This window comes from Anopheles stephensi, chromosome 3 (assembly GCF_013141755.1).
Source record: "Anopheles stephensi strain Indian chromosome 3, UCI_ANSTEP_V1.0, whole genome shotgun sequence".
Taxonomy (NCBI): Eukaryota; Metazoa; Arthropoda; class Insecta; order Diptera; family Culicidae; genus Anopheles; species Anopheles stephensi.
The window spans coordinates 13,890,558-13,909,349 of NC_050203.1; the positions used below are offsets into that span (position 1 = coordinate 13,890,558).

Sequence of the window (18,792 nt, forward strand, 5' to 3'; positions counted from 1 at the left end):
TAATCAAACAAGAAACTCGTTTTATTGCCGCCTTGTATCGTTTACTTCATCAACATGTAAACGAACTCTTCGTAGTTGATCCTACCATCCCCGTCGATATCCGCCTCAGCAAGCAAATCCTGCAACTCCTGTGGTGTTAAACGTTCGCCAAAGTTTTGCATCACATCGGACAGTTCCTCCACCGACAGGAAGCCGTCCCCGTTGCGATCGAACACTTTAAAGGCCGCGTACAGCTCCTTCTCGTCGACCGGTTCACGCGATTTCCGTTTCATCAGCGCCACAAATTCTTCCCACTCGATACGCCCATTTCCGTCCGAATCGACCTCGTAAACCATTTGTTCGAGTTCAGCCATCGTGGGGTTTAGCCCGAGCACACGCATCAGATCACCGAGCTCGGTTGTGGAGATCGACCCACTGCCGTCACGATCAAACATTTCAAACATTTCGCGAAAATGTTGTCCTTGCAGCTCGGAAAACTCAGAATCGGTCATCATTGTTGGGAAAATTTGGAAGTGTTCGAGATAATTTAGAATTTTGTGAAAATTAATCAAACCAACTGATTGAGATGGAAAGCCGGAAAATTTGATTTCTTGATGCCAATGAAAACAGCCTACCTAAATCGTGCTTCGTTTCGCTTAGTTCACATTAGTTCTTTATCATTTAGCGACGATACATTCATACACATTGGCAATAATAGTCATCGAATTAAAAAAGGATAATTTTAAAATTTAAAAAAATGCTACGTGTCCACGAACCCACGCGATCTCTGTCCATTGTATGCTGGCTTCGTTAAAATCCAAGCCCCGCACGAACGACTATAAACAGGCCGGGGACGGTGTATATCGCAGTGACAGCTGAAAATATCAACATACAAAAAAAAACATCACACACACAGAACACCAGGGCCAGAGCGTGGTGAACTCGATCGTCTCTCGTACCAATTTTAGAGATGGTAAGCGCACTGCTCTGATTTTTGTGCCCGTTCCGGAACGGGTTGAGACTGCCAGGAACTCACACACAACCCTCCGAGCAAACCGTGCATACCTCGCGAACCGCCGTCGGACAGCGGATTCGATGTACTTTGCTGCTGCTATACACATCCGAAAAGAAGTGTCCGCGGTTGTCCCAGCAACCCCCTTCTTACGAGTTCAGCACAGCCGTGCCAGACAGACGGAGTGTTACGGAGCCAGCATACAGTGTGTTGCAGAAATAGTGGCCCAACATCAATAATTGGTGCGTGCGTAGACTGACCGTAAGCAATATGTAGAGGGGATGCGTTGGTTAAAAAGGGGTTCCGAACGGGTGATAGTGCGATAGCCGATGTCGTCTGCTGTCTGCTGCTGTTGTTGCTATTGTTGGCGATTTCTTTTCGCGTAACGTCTTCTCGCTCTGAGTTGCTCAATGCGATGCTTCTGCACCAACCCACCCCCCCGACCATCTCTCTTGCTTTCCGTTATACTCTCTGTTTCGTCCTTGCAAAACCCCATCATTGCACAGCATCCCCATCGTGGGTGTGAATGTGTATGTGTAAAGGTGAGAAGATGGAAGGGGGGGGGGGGTGGGGGATATCGAGCGTACTGACCTATGCTCCGAATGTCAAGTTTTGTTTAGAGAGAGCGAGAGCGACGTTTCATCTCTGTTTCGCAACATAGCCGCCGCCGCATATGTGGACCACCGTCCATTCGCGAACCCGAGAACCCGAGAAACATACCGTGTACGCTTGGGCAATCGTATACTCCGGTTTTGTCATCAAGTCCCCAGTTAACCTTTGTCGCAAGGCACAGTCGGGACAGTGTGCGCCGTGGGATGCGTCTACCGTAAGGGCAAGGATTTTGCAAAACGGGGTACGGAGCATAATTCGTACGCCAGTACGGTTCGCGGCGGTGGTAGTGACATATGTGTGTGCAGCGGATGTAAGCGAGTCCTACTTAGCATGAACAAAGGAGTCGATTGAAGATCTCAGTAGGCAGCAGCACTTGTGTCGGTTGCATAGCAATCAGATGATCAGTGGATTATGATTGAGACGTTGAGTTTTCGAAGACGGTACGGTAATGTGCAAGATGCCAACCTTCCACGGGGGTTGGAAAATTTAATGTTCCGATTCAAGGGTAAAAAGTGTTGAAACCACTAATCTCATTTCCGTTTCGGTGTGCCACGACAACTTCCGTACCGTTTTCCAACCAAGCATGAGAACATAATTGAACGTATCTTAATTGAATTACTTATCGTGTTTATCTTGTCCCACCATTCTTCCATGCTGCGGCAAGAGCATCGCTTCCCCGTTGGGTCAAACACAGAAGCAGCACGGTGTTTCTTCAGCAGAATGGTTGTAAAGCAAGTGTAACGAAAGTTGTGTGAAGCAGTAGCCTTCGTTTTCTTACGGATTTCTTGCGAACGAAGAAATCGTTCGTTCGTTCCCCTAGCAAAGCTCTTCTACTGCTCGCCCTATTGTTCTACGGGGCTGCTCGTGAATATATGAGTGTGTGTGTAGTGGTAGTAGTAGTAGGTTTGCCGAGGGTGAAACAATCGGCAAGGTGGGCTCATTCTCACTGAGCATAATTTAGTAGCACGAGAGGCTAAACACTCCACCGCCATACTTCGTTCATTCATGCGTTCGTTCTGCGTTGTGTGCGTCGTTACGGCGTAGCCTTGCGCTCCTACGCCGCCGCGAGAATTGTTCTTTTGCTGCTGCTGCTGCGCCGGTGTGTGCGTGACTACACTATCAGCTGATGTTTCGCTCCGGTGAAGCTGCTTTTTCTAATTTCAGACAGAAGCGAAGAAAAATGTGTAACCCCAAATCTAATGTAAATCCAATTTCTAGTTTTTACTGTATTTTTGTAATAGTTTTTTTTAAATTCTTTTTCTAGAAATTCACCTTCCGCCACTGACCGATTCATAGCGAGCTGTAGTGCAAACAGTCCATGGCATTCGCGTTGCGACGTAACTAGTGAAAGAGAAGAAGACATCAAGGAGAAACCCAAAAGTTCATGGACGATAATCCATTTTTGTAAAAGAAGACAGCGAATTTGAAAAACACCACTGTTCACCATACACACACAGCTTCTTCGAACACCGCTAGAAGACGACGCAAATACACGCGTACAAAGGAAAAAGATACAGGTAGTGTTTGCAATCGAAGCATCTCAGTAGGCTCCGGGCGGAACACGGCGCGCAACTGCTAACCATGAATCGAGATTGCCATGCATCGTTCGGTGGAGGGCTGTCCAGACTAAAGGGACAGGCATGGAAAATATTTATCGACAGATCCGCCAACGGTTCGTCCACGCTGGATGGTAAGTATATGCGACGGAGCTCTTCGTGCCTTCGTGTTACTCATATGTGCACCTGCATGTACTCATACGTGTAAATTACATCTTTTGCGCACTCAACGTGCCTGTGTAGCGGACGATGACGACGATGGTTTAATGGGTGGCGAGCTGCTTGCGAAGATGGCGAAAACGTTCGCCGGTGTTTCGGGGCCAAACAATGGGCCAGCATATAGCAATAGCAGCAACGCGAAACATGCCGTCACCGCGGTCGAATCTTTAATTTCTCGACCACTGACGACGGCCCGGCAGCGGGGAAGTGTAATGCGCCTTGACAAAGCGGATATGGGCCTGTACGGCATCTGCCCCGAGACGGACCCATTCTACGCGGTAATCTGTGATATCTGCAACAGTGTGGTCAAACCGCAGGGTTTACAAAAACACATGACGAACCGACACCATTCGCTTATCAACCACACCGCCAAGCTTAACGCCAACGGGAGCAATAGTGCCGGCACGGTCTCACTGGCAACTGTTGGTGGTAGCAACAGCAAGGGCAGTAATTCCCTGTCGGAACAGCAGCATCTAAGCAACAGCTACGCAACGACGGACAAGACTGAAGGCATGATTCGCACCGGTAGTGACGCTTCGTCGGGTGGTCGCACGGACAGCAAAGCAAGTTCCTACGGTTCACAGCAGAGCGATGATGGAGCAACGACGCTGCACGAACCATCCTCCAGCGGCTCCGTAGTGCCACCGGTAAAGATACGGTCGTCGGGCAGTGGAAAGGTGAAGAGTAAAAACGCAAAGAATGCTTCCACGCACGGGGCCGGAAGTGGTTCGTCCTCCTCCACCTCCTCCAAATCGTCTGCCGGATATGCTGCCAACAGCAACAACAACAACAACAACAACAGTTCCCTTTCGTCCTCGTTTTCGAAAGCATCCATCTCGACCGGGAGCGAAGGCAATGCCGAGTTTGGGCGTGAATTTCCGGCCGGTGGAGCGATTGGTAGCAGTGGCGTTCCGCTGGTGCTGATGAGCAACTGTTCGGGAATGCTGGAAAAGAAGGCAACGTTTGCGATCGGTAGCAATCCGAACGTGCCTGGTGTGGAAAGCCAGTGCTTCCGGTGCAGCAGCAACAGCCGCAGCAGGGGTGGCGAATCAGTCGACGAAATCATCCTCGAAGCGTGGCTCCAAACAAGCGTCCTCTTCCTCATCCAGTTCCTCACCATCGTCTTCGTCGTCGTCGTCCTCATCTTCCTCGTCTTCGTCGAGCTCTTCTTCCTCGTCCTCGAGCAGCAGTAGCAGTAGCAGTAGTAGCAGCAGCAGCAGCAGCAGTAGCAGCAGCTCTGCCAATGTCCCACAGCAGATCAAATCGTCCTCTGAGCGGAAGAACGATACGCGGGCACGCGAGTTCGATCCGGATCGACATTGCGGCGTTGTGACGCCAGACGGTAAACGGCACTGCACGCGTCCGCTCACCTGCAAATCACACTCCATATCGCAGCGCAGAGCAGTGCCGGGCAGGAGTAAAACGTTGGACAAACTGATAGCGGAAATGCGCGGACATGGCATGGCAGCTGGCAGTGCTTCTTCTTCGACGTTAAAGGACGACGCGGGTCCTGCGGCTGCGTTCCTGGATATGATGGAAACGAACAGCAACAGTTCATCTGCAGGATTCGATGCAGCCACAGGTGAAAGACGTGGCCCTGCGCCAGGAGAGCACCCCGGACGAGGTCCTGCCACTGCGGCGGCAGGAGGCTCTGCCGGTGTTGATTCGTCGTTAGGCCGTGGGCACGGCACAGCGACGGGCGAAAGTGGTAAAAGTTCGCATCACTCGTCCTCCGCCGCCTCGTCGTCGCACGGAACGTCCAGTCAAAAGTTACCATCAAGCGATCGTTCCAAGCACAAAACATCATCCTCATCCCGCTCTCACAACAGCAGCACGTCGACCGGCAGTTCCCAGTCGAAATCGTCTGGCGTGGTGCATCATCGCACGAGCTCGCTCAAACATGGGCAATCGCGCGAAACGTCTGCACAACCGGCGCTACCACCACAACACGCCCAACAGCAGCAAATGATGATGCCGAACAGCAATGCCGATATGCTGGGCGCGCAATTTCCCAGCGAAGAACAACCGGTCGGAACAACGGGTGCGCACGATCACACTGCTATCGTGATGGACGCCAATACGAATCTCCTGAAGCTGTCGGTCGATGGTGGCGATGGTACGCAGCAGCAGTACGGCACGACCAATCTTATGCAGGCCGACGGGCTAACGGTCACCCTTCCCTTATCTGTGATATCCTCAATGAATCTGGCCGGCACCAGCTTGGTTAACATGGCGCACGGTGGCACACCCGGTGGCGTTGGCGACGTTGGTTCTGGTGCCGTGGTCAGTGCTGGCAATGCGACAAACGCGATGCTACCGCCCGGAGTTGTTGATTGCGGTGGTACGGAGCCACAAGCAACCGCGTTCATTCCCAACGAGCTGATCGATCAGCTACCGCTCGTTGCGTCGAATGGGAGCGAACTGCACGATCCTAGCGCTGCTTACCGGTTAACTACCCACGCGCCTACGGGCACGGTTACCGGGCAGAGTGCGAACGGACTACCCGATCTGAGCATGCCGCCGTACAGCGATCAGATTAATTACACGCTGCAAACATTTGCCCACAATCTGGCCCAGTCGGCCGACGCTGTACAGCAACAGCCGCGTCAACACCTACCCGGTGTGCAACCGCAGCAGACGGATTTGGTGGACAGCATCGACGACATCGTGCCGACCATAAATCTTCTGCCGGCGGCGTCAAATCCGCTAGTCATACCGCAGCTGCAAGGCGATCTGGCCGATTCCATCATACTAACGCCCAACCAGCTGTCCAGTCTGTCGCTAGTCGAGCAACACTTTATCGACAACATTTCGGGCCTGAAGGCGGTGTCCGAGATTGATCCGCTTACCGTAAACGGTCCGGTCGACATATCGAAGCTGATGCTGCTGAAGAAGGTCGACGAAGAGTTCCTTAAGGAAAGGCAGCTACAGAAGCAGCAGCAGCAGCAGCAGCAGCAACAAGCCTTTCCCCACACACCGGAACAGCACGATGAGGCTCGCGGCGTTAGGATGTGGTACAGTGCGCTACCGAAACCGCTGCACGTGAACAACTTTCAATTGCGCCGTCTTGCCGGCGGGTACGTGACGAACCGGAAGCTGCTAACGATTCGCCGTAACCTGCTGCACGAAACCGTCAGTCTGGATGGTAAACGATTGATGTCACCGAGCGGCACAACCACATCCGGCACCACACCGCATTCCCCGCTCGGTGCTAGTGGCACGCGACCGGCTGGCTCACTGATTGGGGGTCGCACCGGGAATGATATCTTGCTCGCTTCGCTGGCATCCCCGACCGGAGCTGGCAAAGGTAAGCTTGGAAGCGATCAGACAGGCAGCAGCATGAACGGGAGCGGCATCGGTAGTCCTACCGGTGGAGGCATCGGTAGCGCCGGTACGGCGTTGAATCGCAACAACAGCTCATCCAATCGTGGTCAGCGTCGCTTAATACTGACACCCCAGCAGGGCGGCCGGTCGGAAAAGTTGTCCTGTCTGCTCAGCAACGCTTACTTCAAAAATCTCATCTCCTCGATGCAACAATCGAAAGAGCTGCAACAGCACAACAATGCTGCTGCTGCTGCTGCTGCAGCTGTTACTGTCGGCAAAGCTACCGACGAGGATGGCGGTCCCGCTGCCACCAGCATCATAACGGCGCCGACAGCGGACCAGCGGACAGCGATGCATGCGTTGAAACGGAGTGCATCATCGCTCACAGCACTGTCGAACAAAAGGATGAAGATTATCAACAACCTGCACAACTCCACTGCACCTCCGTCGATTCTGCTGCAGGCAAGTGGTGGTGGTGGTGGTGGGAACGGTGGGAAAAACAAGTCTAAAGTATTATAATCACTACTCATGCTGATCCTTACGATGATGCGAACCAATCGCGCTGTGGATGGTTCCGGTGGCAGGACAGGACAGGACAGAACTGTTTTCTTACGTATGCATTAAAAGAATAGACTAATTCGTGATGCCTGGACGTCAGAGTGAGAGGGTCCGATAGTCGCTAACTGAATGGTGGAAATGATCCGGGAGAAGAGAGGCATTCTTATACAAAGATCCTAGTCGTAGCCATCTCAAAAATGTGTCAAAAAGTACTTTGAAAGGATGAGCTGGAAGAAACTCCTAGCTTAATTGAGAACATGGAAATAGGAACAACTTTTCCACTCATCCTACAAGTTAGCAGCCGATTCGATTCGAGCCAAGCAGGATTCGATATACTCCCAACATTAGTCTATTCGTTTAATGCAGGCGTCAGTATGTCGTTGCTGTTGTGCGTGTCACAAAACCCAAAGAGGGAACGGAATGGAATGCTTAAAATGTGGGGGGAGAGAGAGAGAGAGAGAAGACATTAGTGAATTGTGCAGGAACTATTGTAATTGTTCTTACTGAAACACGCTTACACCCTCGTCTAAGCTATCCAGCCGCAAAACACACCAAACGACAGACATATATTCGCTACTCAAGGAAGAGCAGGATGAACCATCTTCCTTCTCACTCAAAATCTGGTTACATATACAGTACCAGGATAATATTACCCCCCGCTAATGGCTTTGGAACACTGAATCCTTAAGAAAATCGATCAAATGTAAAGGGGAAAAACAATACTTCGCTCCTTCCGGCGTTACAACACCACGTGTTACGTATAGGTGTGTCTGTATTGTGTTTGTGTTTGTGTGTGTATTGTGGAAATAATGACTGTAACCAAGAGGAAGGAGGGACAACTTTCACTGTGTTTGTTGGCATGTACGTGTGTGTGTATGGCTGTAAATAGCATATCGCCAACGCAACGCAGCGACTACTGGGCTACCAAGATGGTGGTTGGTGTACACGGTTTGTCCTGCAAACCGTAGACCTGGACGAAAAGTGAGGTTCGCTGCTTGCTTCTCGCCTCGGAGAAGAACGTTTCAAGGGAGTGTGATAGTTAGATTCATATAGGATACGTAGGATTCACTGTAACGTACTTTAGGGGCTACAATGCGCAAGACTACATAATTATTAGGTGTAAGTAACGATTTAAAAACAACAACTTAGTTATCAAACCAAACACAGATACCTAGACTACGAAGAGAAAACCATAGACTGTGGACACATTCTGTTCTTTTAGCATTGGTTGAGAAAATTGCCTGATGATTGGATAATGGCAAAGGAAAAAGGGAAACGTTTCAAAAAAGGGTAGTGGCACATGTTGGTGTGTATTGAATTCTTCTACAGTTGAGCTTTGGAGTGGAGTAATCACATGACAGTGAAAATGGATACCACAACGAAACGGGGGAAACATATAGCCTACAGAAGGAGAATAGGAGTTAAAGGTCCCCTGACGATTCTCCCGTTCCTAGTATCTAATACGCACGTACCGTATATCGAAAGACTTCAACGCAGGGCATGACACGAAACTGCGGATCGGAATAGGGAAAAAAGACCTGCGGTATCTAATCTAATTGGCTGTAAGTGAAGATGAGAAGCACTTCATTTGCGTCTGACCTGCCTCGAGTATTGGCTACCCATTGCTGAACAGTCAGTTCCGTTTCCTTCATACGGATTTGAAGTGTGCAAAACGTTACATGTTCTTTGGCAAATTCATCTTCAAAGTGTGTTTCAATCATCTCAACTTAAATGCTATTAATAAACGGTGGTTCATTATAAACTTTAACCATGGTGTGCGTGTGTGTCTGTGTCTGTTTATTCAACATCCACGACTCTTTCTTCCCTCAATGACGTCGGTATTGCTTTTTAAACTTATCGAAATGATAATCGTCGGTCGCTTTTTTCGGCACACGATCCTCACCACGCTGATCGCGATGTTCCTCCTGGTAACGGCGCTTCGTCGGGGCCGGATTCTCGATCCGGTAACGGTTGTGCTGCATAAAATTAACGGCCATATTCGACGGGACAAAGTGCGACGGTAGATCTTTCTTCCTTTGCTGCTCCTGCATATACTTGAGCTTGGCTTCTTCCGTTGCTTCAATGTTTTTAATTTTCGCCTCAATGCCAAGATCGATCTCCGGAATGCCGCTCAGCATCTGGTTCGATAACATCTCTTCCGAACGCTGGGACGACGTTTGGCTGAGATGGGCGGGCAGCGAAAGCAGTGCGGCCTCCTCCGGGCTCAGATACTTGGCGGAAGACTCACCCTCCGCTAGGTTGTCCTGCTCTTGCGCGATGCCCTTCCGTTTGCCCAGCTCCTCTTCAATGTACCTGAAAGCAGCATGCAGAATATATGTTGTTTCGTGTTCTCGAACAGACCCGATCAAACTCACTTCATCATTTCCTCATCCTCGTCGCGTTTGTTGGTTTCCGCCGAGAACTGGGTACCTATGCCCGTGTCGTACGGATCTTCAACGGCAGCTTTCAGCTTTCCAGCCTTAAGCGCTTGCATATTCACCATACCGCCAGTTTTGATATTGAACGGATCCTTCTGCAATATGAGACATTTTTTATTTTAATACCATGAACGTAAAAATGTTGCTGAAAAGTGCGACGTACCACTGTCACCTCTTCTTCGATTGATATTTTTTTACCAGCGGCCAAGCTGAGAATGTTAACACCATTTCGTCTGTTACGTAGTCTCTGTCGTTCTTTGGTTTCTTCCAATTTTGACCTACAAATAATGATTAAGTTACCTTAGCTCTACGCATGATTTTATAAGCGATATGGCTCCGTACAAAGTATTCGTTTCCGTGTCTTGTTCGTACTCATCGTCCTCACTGTTGGATGGTTTCCTTTGGCGGAGTTGTTTCTTGCCCTTCTTTTTAAATTCCACCTTCACCTGCGTGTCTTCACTTTCAGACATTTTTACTTAATCGGTCGTCAATACTTAAAATAGGCGGAAAATATTGCGATACAGGAAAATTCTCTGAAAGAAGCGCAATATAAACAAAACCTTCGTACTTTTTGCACCAAATCCAAACAAAACAAAGCTTCGTTTTGACAGTTGGCGACCAAGGTTTGTACACGCTGTCAGCTCGGTGCTGTCAAAGTTTCGCTTCATAGCCACCCTGTACTCTGCCGATCAACAACACGCATGGTCCCCGTTGCAGCACATTCAAAACAAACCATTTCGTTCTCTGCGGGGTACTAACAACGTGTAGCACAGCCGATCGCTTGCAAAATGGGAAAACTTAACAAAAAGCTACCGAAACCCAAGCTGCCTTCGAAGCCCACCGACGATAGCAGCAAAGTTAAAGGCCCTTTTCCCATCTATCGTACAACACCGGTGCAATTAAACGGTCCCGAAACTACAAGCTTTAAGATCATAGAAAGCAAACCGAAGAAGAAGGTCAGTGCGGCGAAAACCAGCGCACCACCGGCAGATAAACCGTCGAAAAAAGCCGCCCCATTACCCGACGAAGAGCCCGAAGATAATGGAGTGAAAACAAAAAAGCTTCGCAAGCTAACCATTTCACGTCTATCCAAGAAGGAAAAGAAACAATTCCGCAAGGAGGAAATGCTGAAAAAGGTCGAGCTCACGAAGCAAGCCTTCAAGCAGGATAAGGACCGTAAGAAACGGGAACAGACGGCTATCACCGGCGATTTGAAACCGTTGCTGGATGCGCTACCCTCGCTAGAATCGCTGTTTGAGGTAAAATCGGCCGCAACGCTCAGGACGGGTGTGCCCAAGTACGACAAGAAGACGGAACCCAAAACGAAGAAGCAGCGCCAAACGGAACGACGAAATCAGAGCAAGCGTGAGTTTATGAAACGCTGCCGCACCATGAAACGAGTAATGAACGATAAAGCGTTCCAAAAGGATCCGAAAAAAATGGTCGCTGCGCATATCAAGAATGTACGCAAGGAACAGGTGGAACGGTTAATGAAAAGTGTTTCGTGACCGGCGCTGTAGTGTAGTTGTAAGGCACTGAAATATATATAAATTCGTTATAATACAAACTTTTGTTCTTTTTTCGTTTTTTATCTCGTTAAATGCTCATCCGGCAAGGCAATGATATTTCGAGCAACTTTTCGAATATCGTACAGAAAACAGTGCACTGACAAGCTTTCCGACACGAGCATAAGCATCAGCGGAATTGGTGTCTTCTGTTGCCCGAACAACCTTTGCAGTTCGGTAAAGTGGGGCATTGGTTGAGATGATCTGTGTAAGAAAAAAAAAGGATTTTATGTTAAACACGCACTATTTTACGACCGTCCCGTCCGTTCCATTACCTGCGCACAATAATTCTAGCAATCGGCAGAGGGGGAAGAGACTTTTTGAATGTTTGAGACTCGGTGGCGAACAGATCAAACGCGAGCCGTAAACTACATTCTCCTTCCGGCTCAACAATGTCCGATGGGCCTTCCTCGATTAAACTGCGCACAATATCAAACCGGTCAAACATCCGGCGAAATTGTTCGATTCGTTTAAATCCATCATTTTCTCTCTTCGTCGCTGTGTTTTCTGACCTTTGTCTCTTACTGGCCGGTTCGTCCCTATACTGCTCTTGGTAGGACGATGGCGATGGCGGTTTTCTGATAATATTAGAGTATTTTTTCATCGATCGCTTTACCGTTTCGTACAGTTTCGAGTCTTCTTTGGGAATTGTTCCACCGTCACGTGGATTTGATTGATTCAGCATTTCGAACAGATTTCTCCACACACATCGTTCTTCGGCACTCGGTACATCCGATTGCACAGCGGAATACTTACGCGCTGGATCGTACCGTAGCACGTAATAGCTAGCCCGCACTAGCATGGAATAGATTTGATACTCTTCCAGCGTGAGTGTTTCGGGATGGCCAAGAAACAAGCTATAACCCTGCTCGATGGACACCACCATGCTGTTCCATCGGACCATCAATCGATTCTAAAAGTAAGCGAGCGACACAATCAAAATTAAACCGTTTTCCCAAGCACCCGTGACGATTCTTACCATTTCCATGAGGAACAATCCTTCGTGACTGTCCACGTACTTTCCTGTGGCGTCTTCATATCCAAACGATTGCCATTTGCCTTCTAGCTTCGTAATGCGGATCCGGCGTTGATCGTTTTCCCAAACCCCTTCCGAGATGCAGCCCGATTTATTCACCCTTTCCTGCAACAGTAAGCACCGGAACTGGTCTGATAAGAGGAAAAAAGGTCCTAACTATAATAAAATTGCGTGTAATGGTTGTTATTCTGCATTACCTTTCATTCGCTCTAGATCTGCTTGGCGCGTTTCATCAAACTCTTCCAGAGAGACGAGCCGATTAAATTGCGCCTGTACTTCATAGATTTCGGTATGATGCTTAACCATCTCTTTTCCACTGAAAAAGTTCGAAATAAAGGCTCAAACATATGCTTGCATCGCACATTTGCGTATGTTACCTCAAGAGTCCTTTTCTTTCTCCGCTGGGGGAATCCATTCCTTGGCCGTGAAACCCGTACGGAGGGTCGCTTGGTTATGCAGGCGCTTGCTACGATCATATGTGTTTTTGTAAACAAACGATGACATTTACTCTCACGCACACACGCAAAGAGCTTTTTTTTAAAGCGCATTTCCAAAACACACAGAGGACAAGAACAAGGACTCCTTGTTTCCCAATGGTTTTCTTTCAACATTTTAATTTAAAACTCAAGCTCTTTTAGTAGACCAAACAACTAACACGCATTATTATTTAAAAGGCGCTAAATGAAACAAAAAATAGTACGATGTTGTGAGTTAATTTAGAGAGTGAGAAAATTTACCTTTGCAGTGGCAGTGAAAGCTTTAACGATACATGGTGCATGGTGATTAGATTGCTTAGTACATAGTACAGTGTATATGCTTGATGAGTGATAAACCAAGAACAATTTGGTAGCACCTAATTTAGTCATTCTTGATCTGAATGTCCGACGTGGCTTTCCATTCTTCGTTCAGCAGCACCTTGCATCCCAGATCCCGCAGCGCTGACTTCACATCGTGCGCAATGCTCGGATGATCGACGAGCGCCTGATTAAGTACGTCCTCTACGCCCTGTGCCACGAACGTGTCGCACTGGTCGCGGGATCGCGACACCATATTACGCACCGCCCAGGCCGCATTACGCTGAACAATCTTGCTCGTCGGATGGATTTTCATCGTCTGAATAATTGTCTCCGAGATGCCCGTCTCAAACAGTGCCTTACTATTGGCAGGCTCTCGCAAGGCCAATGTCGAGATACAGGCCAGCGCGTGCCGTGCAAATGTTTCATTATCCTTATGCCGGTTCAGGGCCGATTCTAGCAGTGGGGCAGCACCGCACTGCACGATGTGTTGCTTTACCGCGTCATTGCCGGCGAGCGCTTTAAGCAGCTTGCACGCTTCGCGAATGATTTTGATCGATTCGGGAAACTCTACCATCGCGTCCAGAATGAACTGTAGCCCACCGGCTTCCTCGACCGTTTGGCAGAACTCGTTGCGCACCGTTAGGGAGGCGATAGTCAACATCAAGTCACTGATCAAATCGGGGTCCGATTTGCACTCTACGAACGAGCAAGAGAGAGAGGAAGAAATACAATTTCAAAAATACAATGCTTTATCCCCACACTTACTGGTGAGTAGCTGCGTGATCTCCGTCAGTGCTTCGGCAGCTAGCTGGCGGGCATGTTCGTGCGCCTTGCCAAACTCCACCCGTATATCGTCGTCCAAGATCAGGTAACGGAACAGCGTGCACGTGTTACGGATCACTTCCGTTTCGGGCCGGCTAAGGAACGGTTTCAGTGTTGGGATGGTTTGATTTTCTTCCATAATAAGCTGACGATTCATTTCGTGCAGTATGCACGCCTTTTGTAGCCACTTCATCAGTTCGCATGCGACTTTTGGCTCCGGGGAGGCTTTTAAAGCCTTCAGCACAACGGCCAACGATTCGTGGTTGAACACGTCCGGCTGTTTGTTGATGATTGCGTTAGCGGCAGTGAGTAGTTTCAGCAAAACGTCAGCATCTAGCTTATCTTCACCGTTTAGCTGCTTTACGATCAACTCGTAGGCACCTAGTTTCGCAGCCAGCACACGATGGGGAACGCTCTGTAAAGAAGACGATTGCGGGGATTGCATTGTGTGTTTGAGTTTTTTTTTCGGTTGGGGTGTTACCAGCTTGCATTCTTCAGTGATCACAGCTAGAAGCTCGGATACTTTTTCCGCATTAGCATCCTTCTCTTCGGCAAGTCGTTTCAGCTCCTCCACGCTTTCGTTCAGCAAAGGCACACCCGTGTCGGGATTAACGTTGAGATCCTTAATAATGTTGCCCAGATGAATGCCTTGGGCTTCAAACTGTTTAATCGTTTCCTCTCTTGCTTCCTCGATGGACATAGAAAACTCCACAATGTTCTCCTTTACCACATCGTCGAATGTTTCCTGCGTGATCACCTTAGCCATTGGAGCTGACTGCAAAAAACTTCAATCGAGAAAGCTGATCATTGGATAAGTAATCGACCGAGGGAAGAAACACCCTCACTACACCTTACCTTTTTAGACGCAGTCGAAATCGGTGCACAAAACGAAATGAGAAAGCAAACTGGAATGACTCAGTGTTCGCCCACACACGAGCCTCGAGCACTCTGGCGGTGGTGATCAATGTTTCGGCAACAGCTGGTTAGGGAAATGTATTTCTGTGCCTGTAAAATCGTCAGCTGTGAGCCGTGCACAACTGGCGACACATTAAAATTGTAAATTTTGTGAAAAACACACGGTGTTTTACTACCAAACAAAGGCTCACTACAACTTTCACTCTCTCGTCTGCTGCGTACGAATGGACGAAATGGGAAGAAAGGAAGAAACACGATCAAAACAATGCAACAGTGACAGTTTGCGTGGATGCATTTGGAACAAATGCGGTTTTGGAACACGTTGCACTATGTTTTGACGAAATTTGAATTAATGGGACGCGGAACAGCAAACAATTTCCTTTTCTATAAATTTGAGGCATTCATTGAAATTGAATCATTGTTAAAAAAATAAGAACTACTAGTTTTCATTCAATTTTCCTCTAGTAAAAGAAAATGCCCAAATTTGAATCTCATTGTGGCCCAAAAGTGACAGCTGCATTCGCATTCTCACCTGTCAAATGCGCAACCTTCCAGTCTTGTTATGAAATTGCTCCGTGCACAACTCTAGCAGGTTGCGTGCGAAAGAAAAACGTAAGTAAAATCCTAATTTCTCGTGCCACTCCCTATTTAGTTCCAATTGTATGCCCCCGAATACAGCGCCCACAATGCTGAGACAAATATCATCGATGAAGCGAGCTTTTTCCAGCCGCCGGTGGCTTTCCTCGACACCGGCACCGAAAGTAAATCCGGCCATCCTAGCGAACATCAAAGCTTCCGATCGATACAAACCGGGCAATCGGTACAATGGGTTTGTTTGCACCCAGGCACAGTATATTGCCGATTTCAACATGACGGCGTACATGTTTCAGCATGAGAAAACCGGCCTCCAGTATCTGCACATTGACCGGCAAGACACGAACAACGTGTTTTCGATCAATTTCCGTACAACCCCGTTCGATTCCACCGGACTGCCCCACATCTTGGAGCACAATGTGCTGTGCGGGTCACAAAAGTTCCCGGTGCGTGATCCTTTCTTCAAGATGTTGAACCGTAGCTTGGCTACGTTCATGAACGCTATGACCGGGCCGGATTACACGCTGTACCCGTTCAGCTCGACAAACGAGATTGACTATCGTAATCTGCAGACCATCTACATGGATGCCGCCTTTCGGCCCAATCTTAAGTATCTGGACTTTCTGCAGGAAGGATGGCGTTTAGAGCATGCCGAGCTGAACAACCCAAAGTCGGAGTACGTGTTCAAGGGAGTCGTGTACAACGAGATGAAGGGAGCATTCTCGGAAAATTCGGCCGTATTTGGGCAAAAGTTTTTCAACAAAATTTTACCGGACCATACGTACGGATACGTGTCCGGTGGTGATCCGCTCGATATACCGCAGCTGAAACACGAAGATTTGGTAAACTTCCACCAGAAGTACTACCATCCAAGCAACGCACGCATCTTTAGCTACGGTTGCTTCAATCTCGACAAAACGATGGCATTTGTCGATGAGCAGTACCTGCGGGATTTCGATCGTATCGATACACGGTACAGTGTGATACCGCCCCAGAAACGTTGGACCAGGGCGAAGAAAGAGCATGTACGGTGTCGGTATGATAATATGGGTGCACCGCTAGAAAAGCAAAACCAAATTGCCATCGGCTACCTGATGACGGACATAACCGATGTGTACGAAACGTTCCTTATGCACATTCTCACGGAGCTGCTGGTGAAGGGACCGAACTCGTTCTTCTACAAAAGCCTCATCGAACCGAACATTTCCGGCGGATACAACCAATTGACCGGGTTCGATTCACACATCCGCGATACAATGTTTGTGGTGGGGCTGCAGGATCTGGCGATCGATGACTTCGAAACGGTCACCAACATATTCGACCGCACGGTGGAGGAAATCATCGAGAAAGGATTCGACCCGTCACACATCGAAAGTGTCCTGCACAGCATCGAACTCTCCATGAAGCACCAGACGAGCAAGTTCGGACTCGGGCTGCTGTTTAATCTTACCCCGCTCTGGAACCACGATGGCGATTTGGTGCGTGCAATGAACGTTAGCGAATCGGTACGGCTGTTGCGTGAAAACATTGCCAGCAATCCGAAATATCTGCAGCACAAGGTGGAATACTATTTCCGCAACAACAAGCACCGGCTTACGATGACGATGTCACCGGACGAGAACTACGAGAAGCAATTTTTGGATGCAGAAAGGAAGAATTTGCAGCACAAAACTGCACAGCTCAACGAAACGGACAAGCAACGTATCTATCGGGAAGGAATCGAGCTGTCCGAGTCACAGAAAGCACACCCCAACACGGACATTTTGCCCTGCCTGCGGTTGAACGAAATCGAGCAAAAGGTGCCGGAAACGAACGTGGAACAGCAGCTCGTCACGAACGTTCCGACGCAGCTGTGCCGGGTGGACACGAACGGTGTCGTCTACTTCCGCGGCATACTGGATGTGAACGGGTTAACGACGGAACAGAAGCTGCTGCTTCCGCTCTTCAACACGATCGTTACCCAGTTCGGCACGAAGGGCATCGACTACCGGGCGTTCGATCAACTGATCAGCTCCAAAACGTCCGGTATCGGATTCTCGACCCATCTGGTAGAAAGCGTGCACAGTATGCAGCAGTACGAGTTTGGCCTTTACTTCGGCACCTACGCACTGGACAAGAACGTACCGGACATGTTTGACATCTTCCGTCGCATTTTCAACGAGCTCGAGCTGACCGACGTCAGCCGGTTCGAGATGTTGCTGGAAAACTATCTTTCCGAGATGTCGGTCGGTATCGCACAGTCGGGACACATGTACGCGATGCAGAACGCGAACGGTTTGGTAACCGAGTCGGGCCGACTGCGGGAACGGCTAATGGGCATCGAGCATTTGGCGTTCATGAAGGATCTAGCCCAACGCCATTCGGCCGAAGAAATACTTAACAAATGCCGTTCGATTACGAAGCTTTTCGAGGAATCGGGCATGCGGTGTGCGCTTAACTTCACGCCCACATCGGAAGAGCCAACCGTGCTGAGCTACCGCACGTTTGTCGATAGTATTGCACTTCGCAGCTCGGCCAAAGTTTGGAACGTTTCCGAACCGCTCGAACAACCGTCCTCGTCCGCTACCTGTCGCCATACGATCATGAACATTCCGGTAAATTACTGCGCAAAGTCGATCGTGGCAGTGCCGTACACCCACCGCCATTACGCACCGCTGAAGGTGCTGGCCAAATACCTGTCGGCGAAATATTTGCTACCGGTGGTGCGGGAACAGAATGGTGCGTACGGTGCGGGAGCTAAAATCACGTCCGACGGTTTGTTCAACTTCTTCAGCTACCGCGATCCCAACTCACGCACGACGCTCGATGTGTTCGATGCTGCGTACGGCTGGAACGTGCAAACTGTACCGAAAATGGATGAACAAACACTGTTTGAAGCGAAGCTGGGTGTGTTGCAGCAGCTGGACGTTCCGATTGCCCCGCTCGAACGTGGTATGGATCTGTTCCGGCAAGGCCTTACCGACGAACTGTTCGGCAAGCACCGGGCTGCTGTGCTGGATGTGAGCAAGGAGCTACTGCTGGAGGTGAACGAACACTATCTGAAACCGGGCGCTGTAAAGGTGGTTGGAAAGTCGGTACTTGGCCCCGACAATAAAACGCTTCCCAAGGACGGTGAAACGTGGACAACTTTTGCTTTGTAAGGCGTGCGGCGCCAAACGTGTATAGCTTGTAACATTGGAGTGAAAGGAAAAAAAACAATATGAAAATAAAACTGTTATAAACAGACTCGATAAATGGAAACTTGCGCGAACCCATTCAACATTCAACATGTTTTCTAAAAAACAAATTGCAATCCTATCCCAGGCAGCCCTTTCTTCTTCCTTGGCACTACAACCTCGAGAGGTCTCGGCCTGCCATTTCTGGCT

General features: G+C 49.1%; 7 protein-coding genes across 10 annotated transcripts; 3 read left to right on the forward strand and 4 right to left on the reverse strand.

Moving 5' to 3' along the window:
• LOC118514354 (calmodulin-beta-like) lies at positions 1 to 1,068 on the reverse strand. The gene is made up of 2 exons (XM_036061176.1): positions 939 to 1,068; positions 1 to 854 (listed from the first exon to the last, which is right to left on the reverse strand). The coding sequence occupies exon 2, from the start codon at positions 492 to 494 to the stop codon at positions 42 to 44; it is 453 nt and encodes a 150-aa protein (XP_035917069.1). The 5' UTR covers positions 495 to 854; positions 939 to 1,068; the 3' UTR covers positions 1 to 41.
• Positions 872 to 7,221, forward strand: LOC118514355 (serine-rich adhesin for platelets-like). The gene is given in 4 exon segments (XM_036061177.1): positions 872 to 1,233; positions 2,868 to 3,293; positions 3,403 to 4,325; positions 4,327 to 7,221. Coding segments are annotated over 3 exon segments (3,927 nt in total). The 5' UTR covers positions 872 to 1,233; positions 2,868 to 3,184.
• A 1,330-nt stretch (positions 7,222 to 8,551) lies between these two features.
• LOC118514352 (telomere length and silencing protein 1 homolog) lies at positions 8,552 to 10,299 on the reverse strand. Its single transcript, XM_036061174.1, has 4 exons — positions 10,041 to 10,299; positions 9,862 to 9,976; positions 9,636 to 9,793; positions 8,552 to 9,573 (listed from the first exon to the last, which is right to left on the reverse strand). Exons 1-4 carry the CDS (start codon positions 10,166 to 10,168, stop codon positions 9,087 to 9,089), a joined length of 888 nt encoding a protein of 295 aa, XP_035917067.1. The 5' UTR covers positions 10,169 to 10,299; the 3' UTR covers positions 8,552 to 9,086.
• A 95-nt stretch (positions 10,300 to 10,394) lies between these two features.
• Positions 10,395 to 11,265, forward strand: LOC118514353 (protein FAM207A). Its single transcript, XM_036061175.1, has one exon. It carries the CDS (start codon positions 10,487 to 10,489, stop codon positions 11,204 to 11,206), a length of 720 nt encoding a protein of 239 aa, XP_035917068.1. The 5' UTR covers positions 10,395 to 10,486; the 3' UTR covers positions 11,207 to 11,265.
• LOC118514351 lies at positions 11,216 to 12,785 on the reverse strand. Its single transcript, XM_036061173.1, has 5 exons — positions 12,677 to 12,785; positions 12,497 to 12,615; positions 12,243 to 12,430; positions 11,539 to 12,176; positions 11,216 to 11,467 (listed from the first exon to the last, which is right to left on the reverse strand). Exons 1-5 carry the CDS (start codon positions 12,712 to 12,714, stop codon positions 11,287 to 11,289), a joined length of 1,164 nt encoding a protein of 387 aa, XP_035917066.1. The 5' UTR covers positions 12,715 to 12,785; the 3' UTR covers positions 11,216 to 11,286.
• Positions 12,786 to 12,931: 146 nt separating this feature from the next.
• LOC118514349 (armadillo repeat-containing protein 6 homolog) lies at positions 12,932 to 15,092 on the reverse strand. Of its 3 annotated transcripts, none has more exons than XM_036061168.1 (4): positions 14,774 to 15,092; positions 14,400 to 14,703; positions 13,862 to 14,333; positions 12,932 to 13,792 (listed from the first exon to the last, which is right to left on the reverse strand). In XM_036061168.1, the coding sequence occupies exons 2-4, from the start codon at positions 14,682 to 14,684 to the stop codon at positions 13,158 to 13,160; spliced, it is 1,392 nt and encodes a 463-aa protein (XP_035917061.1). In that variant the 5' UTR covers positions 14,685 to 14,703; positions 14,774 to 15,092; the 3' UTR covers positions 12,932 to 13,157. The 3 variants fall into 3 exon arrangements, with proteins under 3 accessions (XP_035917061.1, XP_035917063.1, XP_035917062.1); XM_036061170.1 differs by having other exon boundaries at positions 14,400 to 14,693; positions 14,774 to 15,087; XM_036061169.1 differs by having other exon boundaries at positions 14,400 to 14,718; positions 14,774 to 15,087.
• Positions 15,093 to 15,301: 209 nt separating this feature from the next.
• Positions 15,302 to 18,667, forward strand: LOC118514347 (presequence protease, mitochondrial). Of its 2 annotated transcripts, none has more exons than XM_036061166.1 (2): positions 15,302 to 15,445; positions 15,512 to 18,617. In XM_036061166.1, exon 2 carries the CDS (start codon positions 15,520 to 15,522, stop codon positions 18,565 to 18,567), a length of 3,048 nt encoding a protein of 1,015 aa, XP_035917059.1. In that variant the 5' UTR covers positions 15,302 to 15,445; positions 15,512 to 15,519; the 3' UTR covers positions 18,568 to 18,617. The 2 variants fall into 2 exon arrangements, with proteins under 2 accessions (XP_035917059.1, XP_035917058.1); XM_036061165.1 differs by having other exon boundaries at positions 15,389 to 15,445; positions 15,486 to 18,667.
• The last annotated feature ends 125 nt before the right edge of the window (positions 18,668 to 18,792 follow it).